Source organism: Drosophila willistoni (assembly GCF_018902025.1).
Source record: "Drosophila willistoni isolate 14030-0811.24 chromosome XR unlocalized genomic scaffold, UCI_dwil_1.1 Seg143, whole genome shotgun sequence".
In the NCBI taxonomy this organism is placed as follows: domain Eukaryota; kingdom Metazoa; phylum Arthropoda; class Insecta; order Diptera; family Drosophilidae; genus Drosophila; species Drosophila willistoni.
In genome coordinates, this window is record NW_025814056.1 from 5,345,123 (window position 1) to 5,356,373 (window position 11,251).

At 32.9% G+C, this 11,251-nt stretch overlaps 2 protein-coding genes across 2 annotated transcripts; one reads left to right on the forward strand and one right to left on the reverse strand.

Moving 5' to 3' along the window:
- Positions 1–1,619: 1,619 nt before the first annotated feature.
- LOC6645379 lies at positions 1,620–10,063 on the reverse strand. Its single transcript, XM_002068041.4, has 6 exons — positions 9,865–10,063; positions 6,944–7,625; positions 5,289–5,419; positions 3,841–4,067; positions 3,647–3,774; positions 1,620–1,895 (listed from the first exon to the last, which is right to left on the reverse strand). The coding sequence occupies exons 2-6, from the start codon at positions 7,543–7,545 to the stop codon at positions 1,877–1,879; spliced, it is 1,107 nt and encodes a 368-aa protein (XP_002068077.3). The 5' UTR covers positions 7,546–7,625; positions 9,865–10,063; the 3' UTR covers positions 1,620–1,876.
- LOC26529121 lies at positions 4,419–5,175 on the forward strand. Its single transcript, XM_015177831.2, has 3 exons — positions 4,419–4,484; positions 4,549–4,872; positions 4,981–5,175. The coding sequence occupies exons 1-3, from the start codon at positions 4,419–4,421 to the stop codon at positions 5,134–5,136; spliced, it is 546 nt and encodes a 181-aa protein (XP_015033317.1). The 3' UTR covers positions 5,137–5,175.
- Positions 10,064–11,251: the final 1,188 nt, after the last annotated feature.

Genomic DNA, 11,251 nt, shown 5'->3' on the forward strand with positions numbered 1-11,251 from the left:
AAAGAAGATCGTAAGAACAAGTGAACAAGATTTTAATCTTTTTTAAATTCGTCAAGACACCTAACAAGTTGTTTTTCAGTGCTAAGGATTGCTTTTATGTTAAGGACCCACAAAAAGAAAAGCATAAAATTAGTTGACTAAAACTTTAATTTTAAAATTTTAACGGTAAGATATACGAAATACAAAGCTCCAAAACTTTCTAAAACCTAATTCACCGATATAGGAGCAGAAAAAATAAAAATCATGACATTACCTTCTTCTATCAAAGGAAAATTCTTAGTTTTTTTGAGGATGACAGAAACCACCCACTGCCTTTTGGGCGGCCAGCAAGCGTTTGCATCTTTTTTAACTACTGGAAAACCAAAGCAAAAATATTGATAACCACAAAGGGAGTGCAATCGATACAAATATCAAACTAAATCGCCGAACCCCAATGGAAAGTTTGCTCGCCTGAGGGCAGACGACAATCCGGCGCCCTAGGATTATATATTAGACAATATATTTTTCCAATAATGTAAGAAAATTACGTTCTATGTGATTCCTCAAAAGAAATTAAACATAAAAAGCAAAGAAGACAAATGGAGCATGTTTTGTCATATATTTTCCGATTGAAAGTACTGCGATATTGGATTTTTTAAACCATTGTAGTTTCAATAAAAACGACACAATAATACCTGAGAATTAAAACTGCAAGCGATTTTTGTAAATATTTCGATACCCTTACGGCAAGATCCTTACCATACAAACCGTCGCGAATATGCTTCTCTAACTTGTTCTTGATTTCTTCAGAGTTTTTAAAACTAAAAAAGCATCTTACAAATCAAATGTACAAAGTTGTTCAAGAAAACCTTAATTTCAATTTAATTTATTCAATTTTTCCTACAGTACTCAAAAATTCAACTGCCCCAAACAGTATGCTATACTTTTTTAAATTTAAAACCAACCAACTACATTCATTGATGGATCCAAACCCGCAAAACGGGATAGTGTTGGGTTTTTTTTTTCAATTATTTAATAGTTAATGTTAATTGCAAAATATCTAAATTTCAACAATTGAATATACTTTGTTTAAGGCGAAACGTTTATAAAGGAATTACATTGTGGGCGCCAAAGCAGCGCCCTCTGTAGGGCAATAGATTGCTACATCAAGTTCACAAAAGGTGCTGTTAACTGCATAGGCATGTTAACAGTGAACTGTTAACCGTTGTCAGTTACAAATTCAAATCGAATGGTCAGCCATTCTACTAAAATCAAACGATCTATGCAATTTCGTGTCGATTTAAATAGTTTTGCAAAAAATTTGTCATTTATTTGTATTATTGTTATATTTAATACCAACATTCTGCACATGTTTTATTTTTTGTTTTTGTTTTTTGTTAATGTTTCTAAAGCAACAACATTCGTAAAATGCTTTCAATTTTATTGTTATTCTGTTTTTTATTTTGTATTCTGTACTCGTATTTAGCTGTAATCGAATTCAAACTCAAATGGCGCACTTGAAACTCAAAACCAATAATGTAACAAATATCTTATAGGATATACATATGCGATTTGAGTTTGTTTTGTTTGCGATTTCTCTATGTATTTTCGTTTTCTTGTGTATTCCATATGTATATATGTATTGTATATGTAAATGTATCTGTTGTTGTTGTTTTTTTTTGTTTTTCTTTGTCTGCATTTGATTTTATTCGTAATATAGAGCCATATTTTATATAGAAGTATAAGCGTTACTATCTGTACAAGACTTGATTTTTTTTTTTTTTTTAGTTTTGTTTAGTTTTCTTAAAGTTTCTTAGTTCTTTTAATATATATATATAGAGAGAGAGAGTTAAAGGGGGACGAATTCAGGATGAGGATTGGGTGGATAGAAGACTTCTCAATCGTCCAAAATGATTCTGCAAATTCAAAGAGAAATTCAATTTATTACATTTAAATAATTATTACAATTAAATAATTTCAATTAGTTGGTTTATTGTACGGCAACGGAAGTATTTGTAAATACATTACAAAATCCAATGAAATTTGATTTGTATTCGGTTTAAAACATGCAAAACAAAAACAAAAAAAAATTGATATTTTCTTTAATACTTTCGACCAAATTGAAATATTCTATGAAACATGAAAACAAGATCAAACTTTTCTTTCTTTTTATTTAATTCTATATTTTATATTTGTTTTTCTTAAAAGAGGATTATAATATGAGATAATTTTTTTTAATAAAGATCCACAATTTACAATTGAAAAATATTTTCAAAAAATTTGAGACATCAAAACTAGTCTAAATAGCAGAAAAAAGTATGTATTAATAAGGTATAAATATACAACCCAAAGAATCGAATCGACTATAAACCAACCGACACATATAATATTTTTGTGTGCTTATAGTTTGAAAAATAAATAAACAGTCCACAATTTGACATAAATAAAACTAAAACTTTTTTATGTACTTTACCATTGATAATTAAATAAGACAATTTTATTTAAATATCATTTTAAAACAAAACTTTCCTAATAATTTGAAAACAAAATTAGCTATATACATACATAACAAGAGAAAACTTGAGCTAAGTTAATTTTAAAAATATCAAAGAAGCTAACATCGGCTATGCCGAAGTTTATACACCCTTGCAGTCCTTGGTAATAATAATTTTACATGTTCAAAATTTGTTTTCTGCAACTCAATTCATCAATATACAAACAAAACAATTTTACTCTCTATTTTACAATATGTTCTTCTTCTTCCCTTCATGAGCTGGAAGCAGAGCCGATTATTATATTGACTGTGACTTGTGTTATATTTATCCGATCACATTCAAATTTTGGGGTTTTATATCCAATATTATCACATATGTAAATTTCATAGCATACTCCGATTTTTATGAAAATGTTTCTTCTAGTTCTTCTAGAGCTATATGATATAGTGGTCCGCTCCTGATGGTTTTCATACTTTATTTTTCCCGGGTAATAAAAAACCCCGAAAAAAAATTTCAGCCCGATAGCTCTTAAGAAGGCTGAGTAAAACGCATTCGCACAGACGGACGGACGGACGCACAGACGGACATGGCTATATCAACTCAGCTTCTCATGCTGATCAAGAATATATATACTTTATGGGGTCGGAAACGTCTCCTTCTGTGCGTTACAAACATCTGACCAATTTTATAATACCCTCTGCAAGGGTATAAAATTTTAACACATATCGAATCAATGACAGAGAACTTAGTCAGTCCCCTCAAATTCACAGTCACTGTATATTGAAATCACAAGGAATTGAAATATTTTTACATTTGCCTAGCAACAATTAAACTAACTTTCCACTTTGAATCATTTACAATTTTTAAGCAAACGAATTAGGCCAAAAAGTATATTTTTAAAAATCAATTATACTGGAAAATCATACATAAATCAAATTTCTATACAAAATCCAAATCGAATTTAAAGAATTTTTTACTCAAATACTCTTATAGGAGTCAAAATCTTTTTGCAAAATTTTCAAATCAAACGTCAAGGTAAATTAAATTTCAACTTAAAATAAACTGAAGCTAATTTCAAGTTAACTGAATGAATTGACAATCATTAAACTAAAAAATAATATATTTAATTTAAATAAAATGATTTAACAATTTCTATATTCTTGTACACTTACAAACGTTTCCTCAGCGATTTTCGCTTTCTGCGTAATTTTTTATATGTAAATTTGCTCGGTGAGATTTTGTAGTCTTCATCGAATTCCAATTCGAGTTTAATAAGATTTTGCAAATTTAATTGGCAGTCCTGCAGGATGTTAACAGATTTCATAGATAAATAATTTTCTTACTTCCAAGATATTCGCATACGAACCTCTAAATTCTTGAAATGCCAGCGTGAATCCTGCAAAGAACCACCACTGCCACCGACTCCTGCTGCCGTGCCGCCCGTCTCACTCAGCTGAGTGAGGCAGGTCCGCATGATGGGCCAACATTGACAACGTTTGTTGGTTATCTCACAGCCCGGCTCCAATACGATACTTTCGCCCTCAGTGCAATTATTTATCTGGCTATAGGTGAGTGCGGTCAAGTGTTGTAAATCTGCCGGAAGCGATAGAAGGGCGGACCCATATAAACAGAAAACAACAAAAAAGACAATGTATATACATACATACATATGTACATATATACAAATGGATATGCAAATCAGTTAAATGGATTTTAAAAATCAAAATACAAAAAAGCAACAAATTAATAGTCAGACAAAATGTGTGGGAGAGGCAAAGCTGGATGGCTGGCTGATGTTTGCTTAATATACAGATTAAATGTACATTAAGCTACAAACCACTTGATACCGATTATAAAGTTATTAAATATATATTTGTGTACCATCAAACGATTTGCATAAAAAGGCGGGCAAATGTTTCCAGAAAATGCATAACAAAAACCGAAATGTTTCATTTGGGAGAACTCATCTTACTGCTCTTAGTAAATGGATTTGTATTGGTCTTGGCTAAGGTAAGTATAATTAAGTTTTGGTAATTACAATTTGTTGTTTTTCTCTGATTAATACATTTTCTAGAACAACTACGAGGTCCGTTTGAATAAATTTCAGTGCGATACACCAAAGGGCATTTATGTCAATGAATTGAATTGCATTTTACATCGTCAGAGTAAGCCGCCATTACTCTCGGTGCGATTTAATCTGAATGAGACAATCGAACGCTTTGATATGCAATTAATTTTTGATCTGATCAAAAAGGATAATAGTCGCATGAATGTGGCCGATATTAAAATGGATGGATGCAAATATCTTTCATCGTATTATGAAACACAATTCTTTGGTAAATTTTATAAGCGCATTATGGCCGTCAGTGTATTACCAAAATCATGTCCCATCGAAGCGGTAAGTTGAATAACAAAAAAAAAAAAAATATATATATATATATTTATGCTTGATTTCCCTCTGCTATTGACATCATCATTGATAATTCATTTTGTTCTAATTATGCAGAAAAAATTATTTAGTATACGCAACTATACAATTATTGCGGATGATTTTCCCCCGGGAGCTCCGCAATCTAAATGGCAAATGCGATTGAAAATTCTACATAAAATGCAACTATATGCGAATGTATTATTCGAGGGAGCTGTGGTCTATAATACGTGATGTAGTCGTATTCTCTCTCTCTCTCTCTCTCTCACTCTCTCTTTCTATCTCTATGGTATCGCGGTATTATGTATCCCTATTGCTATCTCTATCTCTACTAAATACAATCAGCAATCAGTCCAAACTACTGCACTGCACTCCACTGCACTTACCCATGCAAACGCCCAATCCGCTGCTAATGGGCAACTTTGTCACACACTGCAATGGAGGCTCACATTGACCGGAAAATCCTCCCAGACCACCGCAGGATTCACCCAAAGTTTTGGCGCAGATGCGACAACATCTGCAAATGAATAAACATATATATACAAACGTTATACCAAGTGTATTCATCTTGTTTCTCTCTGTGTGTGTGTGTGTGTGTGTGTATCTGTGTGTGTTATCCATAAATTAATTGATTCGAACCCTTAACTAAGCGCTGAAAATTGTTCAGTTGCTTGCGTATTTAGGGCAAAAGTTGTTTAAATTGGTTTATATATGAGGAAAAAAACAAAAAAAAAAGAGGAAAAACACTCACACAAAACTAAGTGCAGTTTTCCCCTGCTGATTGCCTGCCTGTCCGAATGCATAATTTAAATTGAATTGATGGTGGACAATATTTTAAACATCAATGTGCTTAGTTTTGGAAACAAATATTTAACATACAATTCTAAGTAATTTTTGCTCTTTTTGCTTTCATTTATTAGCCGGAAATACTTATGAAGAAAATAAAGAAGATTAGATAGCCTTTTAAACTCAATAGAAAGTACATATTCTTGGAAAACATACATATTTTACCAACTAAACATACTTATTATTTCTAGAATAGAGACAAATACATATGTTGCATTAAAATACTCTTACAAAAATTTTAGAATTTATTCGATAATTGAAGTTCATCCAAAGATAAAGCACAACAAAGTCTCGACATTTTCTTAAATCGATAAAAACAAAATCAGTGAAATTTTAATATAGAAAATAAACAATAGGTATGTTTCGGTTTAAATTTCCTTTGTGCGAACGCATAAACTTACTTTATCTATTTATTTATTTTCTTTTAGGAAAGAGTTTTGAATGGGAAATTCATTGTAAATGTATTCATAGAAACTTGGTCAGTTTTTGGCTCTTTTCATACTGAAATCAATTTGTTAATTACATAAACTTACCAACATTGCGGATACGTAATTTCCCTCTGTAAAAGTATGCAAAGCTTACCCATGTAAAATCAGTAGCTTAATATTTTGGTAAGATAAATATCTCATTTGTGGAAGCTAATCGGTTATTTTAATCGTAATTTAATAAGTTTTAGAAGTGAAATCTTATTTCTGAAGGCATGAGATGAATAATTCATAGGTCGGGTAAGAAGCTTATGGGCTAGTTTTAAGCAAGCTCACTTCCGAGCTAAATGGAATTGTTTTGGCATCTATTTAGACTAGCCCATTCCCTGGACGGCAAGTTAGTTTAATTAAACGAATAAGCTATTCGTGTTTTAAAATATTTTAAAATCATTAAACTGTACTGAGTTTATCGACTCTTCAAGTCAAGTTGAGATAAAAGAATTAATCGCTTGTATTAAATAATTTTTTTTGTTGACTTTCATTTATGAAATTGTCGGAAAATAAATTGAGTTGCATTGCTCGGCATTCCATTGATCGATAGTGCTGCAAATTCCACCACTTCCCCTAACCCCATAACATCCGCTTGCTAAATCTCCATATCAATTAACCTACATATTTGTGTGTGGACCTTTCTGTATGTGTGTGTGTGTGTGTGTATGTATATATGTGGGGTCGTTAGTAGGAATCATCTTCATCATCTCAGCACTTACTTGCACGGATCCCACAGCATCAGGCCCTTGCCCGGGCAGTCCAGTGAGCGGATTACATCGCATTCCTTGGGATTGCAATAGCATTTGAGGCCATTTACTACATTGGAGTTGGAGTTGGAGCTGGAGCTGGATATGGAGCTGGATATGGAGATGGAATTGGTATTTGAGCTGGCGCTAGAGCCACCAGCTGCTGCCATTATCAGAAGCACATAGCAAGACAAGTAGATGAGATAGACGTGGCGCACATTTAATGTTCGACGACCAAAATAACTTCCGTTCCGGCGCATCCTATGCGGAAGTGAAGCTTTGTTGTTGCTGTTGCTATGGCAATGCCTTGTTGTTGTTCTTGTTGTTGTTCTTGTTGTTGTTCTTGTTGTTGTTGCTGTTGCTATCGTTGTCCTTGTGCGTATATTCATGCTTTGGCCTCCTCTTTTACCATCATCATCACCATCACCAACAGCAGCAGCAGCAGCAACAGCAGCGATGCCGTAATCTCCGGCCGCTGCCCCTACCCCTGCCCACACCACGACACCAGACCGAGACCCAGAACCAAAAGCAGAACCAGCACCATTCGCTGCTCTTCCTTTTGCTCTTCCGCCCATTTATAGGCAATTTTTATTGTTGTGCTGCTCCACTTGGTGGCTGTTTTGAGTTTGCCCTGGAAATTTGCATGTTGAACTGTCTGTAAAAAGGAGGCGGTAATATTGTAGACATTGTTGTTGCTGTTTGCTCTTGTTATTGTTAAATGATTAAAAAGCCATAAACTAGTGTACTATACAATTCCGCCCATCCAACAAACACCATCAACAAACGGCCACCGTCCATCCACCGTCCTTTCTCCCCTCCCCAACATGAATGACAAGCGGCCGCTCCCATTCGTTTTTAATGAGATTTTTACAATTGAAATTGATTTGTGGCGGAAATCGCTCTGTTTGTCTGTCAAATTTTGTATGTATATATATATGTGTGTCTGTGTGTGTGTGTAACATGAATAATTATTATAAGCATAAAATTGCCTTTTATGGAGACATTGACAACAACAAAATTAAAAGACTTTTTGTACAAATTAAACAAATTACGAAATTAATCTTAAACATACAAAAGAAACTCACTTACACTTTACAAATAAGATCTATTATTGGAATTCCCATTCCCATTCCCATTTGAACTTATTTGTAGATTTAATTTATCCGATTTGGGAAAAAGTTAAGTTAAACTTTCTTGCATTCTCTGGTCAAGTTAGGTTAAAACTGAGATCTTTCTTCTTCACGGGAAAAGTTTCAGTTTTGTAATTAAAACATGTAAGTCCATCTTAAGTCCCAACAAAATTCTTTTCAAACTTTGTGATAAGGCAACATCAAGAAAGAAACCTACTTCAATTTATTGATAACAACTAATCATAATTGCATATTGTTATCTTCGTTAAATTCAGGTTTTCTAATCAAAGAAATAGCTGAAAACTCATTGAACATTAAACATTATAAAGCGGTTTCTATTTTCAATCGCTTACAATCGTTTTCAATCGTCATACGATTGATATTTATGAAGGAAACATTTAAACTTAATCTAAATGGATCAAATTCATTTTTTAACTACTTTCAATAAAATTCAAGTCCATCAGGATAATCAAAGCTTAGTTTATAAAATCATTCTCACTTATCGAGTAGTAATTTCAGTATTGGTTCTAAATACTTTAACTTTTTAGCCCTATATAAAACCAACTACAATAAAGTTCTAAACAAACGATTTACAGAACAAGTAGAAGAATTAAAAAAATTAAAATCAATCTGAACTTATTCTTAAATCTTTCCTTAAAATGCAATTTAACTCTAACTAAGTCTTGCCAAAAATAACTAATTGGCAAGCTGAACAAATTTAAAGCGAATCCGCTAGCATAGCATACTTATGGGGGCTGAGAGGTAATTAATTAGTTTGTAGTGAAGTGAACTTGATATATTTAATTGGTGAAAATTCGCACTTCAAACTAAATTATTGAGCAAAGGAAGTAAGTTTTAATTGGATTTAAGTTACACTTGGTGTTTTCCCATTTCGAGCTAGCCAAATAGGGAGAAACATTTCCCTTGAGCAAAGAACACACTCTGTATGCTTTTACTTGACTATCATTAAAATGGCGATTGCAATTTAAATCTGATTTCTATTCATATCTGTACAAATTGAACAAGTAATTCGATATCCTTTCGATATTCCCACCTACTCTCACGCTCAATGCACAAAAATTTTTTGGCAACTTAATTAACATTCATAACGAAATCAAAAAACAACAAAACTTTGTCTTAATTAAAGAAAAAAAAAACCAGAGAAGCAAAAATAACAACGACAATACAAAATAACAACAAAAACAACAGGAAAAGGCAAGAGAAATGAAATGAAAAAAGCAGCCAAAAAGTATGCCACAAAAAAAGTTGCGTCAGCTGAAACGAGCAAAGAGAGAAAATCAAATTTGTGGAAACACATGCCCAACTAATTTGTATTTAACGATTGAAGTGTTTTATGGTAGCCCCCTCCCTCTCCACCTCACCTACCTTCTGCTCCAAACCACCCCACCCCACCCACACATCCAAAATGCCACAAATTGTTGCGCAGTTTATATACTCTGGACACAATCAATGGAAAAATAATAAACTTTTTTTTTTTTGACCAATATTTTGTCATTTGTTTGTTTTTTTGTGTTGGTTTTGTTGTTTTTAGTTTTACTTTCACTTGGCAAATTTATTTAAAAAACAAACTCAAAAAAAAAAAAGAAACAACAGAAAGTAAAAACATTTGCTCGATAGTGTTGTAGTTGTTGTTGATGTTGCTATAGTTGTTGTTGCAAAACCACACACAAAAATGAACATCAAGCTAAAACACATACACAGAGATAGACTCTAACACACCAATGCACACACACACACACGCACCTTGTTACACCTCGACGATGGACGCTTAAAAGGCTTCTAGGATTCGGTTGATATTTTATCTGTGGTTGTTGTTCTTTTTGTTGCCGTTGTCGGTTGTCGGATATCGTTCTCTCGATTTTGCTAGTGTTGGCAAAAAAAAAAAAACAAAATCAAATTGTTTATGAATTTTTCATGCGCTTTTGTCTGCCGCACGCGGCCATTTAAGGCAAGAGACTAAAAACTAAGTTCCAACCATTCGGCATGGCTAAGACCTTTTGCCAGTTAGACCAACCAGTTTTTTTGTTGTTGTTGTTTTCTTGCAAGGATATTTCACCAATGTGAGAGTAAATATCCCAATATTTGACAACAACTCGTGAGAGCGGATTAAGGACAGAGAGAGAGGTTGGGCATGCGCCCAACACATTGAGCCTGGAAGGCAAAGTTATCAGACACAATATATTCACTACAACGACAGTTCTCTAACGTTTATACATTATCATTTATGGTGACATTTTAAAGAAGATTCTATTCTATGAAAATTTCCATTATTTTCCAATTAGTCTTAACATAGTTCTGAAGTTTTGGGACAGGATTTGTTGAATTGAAAGATTTATTAACTGCTTTATTTTCTTCGAAATGTTTGAAAAGACTTACGATCATAATGTAGACAAAAGAGTTTAATACTAATGATCTAAGGAAATATAATGGGAGAGATTTACCGACTAAAATATGCAATGGCAGTCGAATACATTTGTATGTAATGTAACAACGCTTAGAAGATATCGAAGTACTCAACTGCATCTATGTCCAAGATTTGTGTCTCAAATCAATGACATCTCTTTCTTGCACTCACACAAAGAGCCCAGGTGGCAAAATCAGTTGAATTATCTATATTTTTTGAAGTAGACTCATTGAAAATTCAATAGACAATAAAAATGACGACTATCACTTTCTTACTTTTTAACTTACTCCTTTCATTCTAGGCAGTTGATCTTAAATACACACAAAGCCAACTGAAGGACTCAGACTCTAGGTGTCTCTCTCACATGCGTTGCCTTCAAAAGTATGTCAGAGTATTGGCCAATTTCTATATGTTATAGTAGTTCGATAAGTCCAATTTGGACAAATGTGCTGCTTGCATCTACAAGCCCTTTAATTTTTAAGTTTCGCAAACACAGATAAAAAACTGAGAGACTAGTTTGCATATTAACAGACAAACAGTCACTGAATAATTATCTGTATCACTAGCACTCTCAGCCACTAACAAAAACCCCCTTTAGACTTAATATTGTATATTATTTCTAATCTTAAAAATAAATAAATAAATTATCTGTATACCTTGTGAAATAAAAATAGTTGGAAACATAAGTTCAAAGTAAAGTCTCAAGTCAATATATTGTTATTCAAT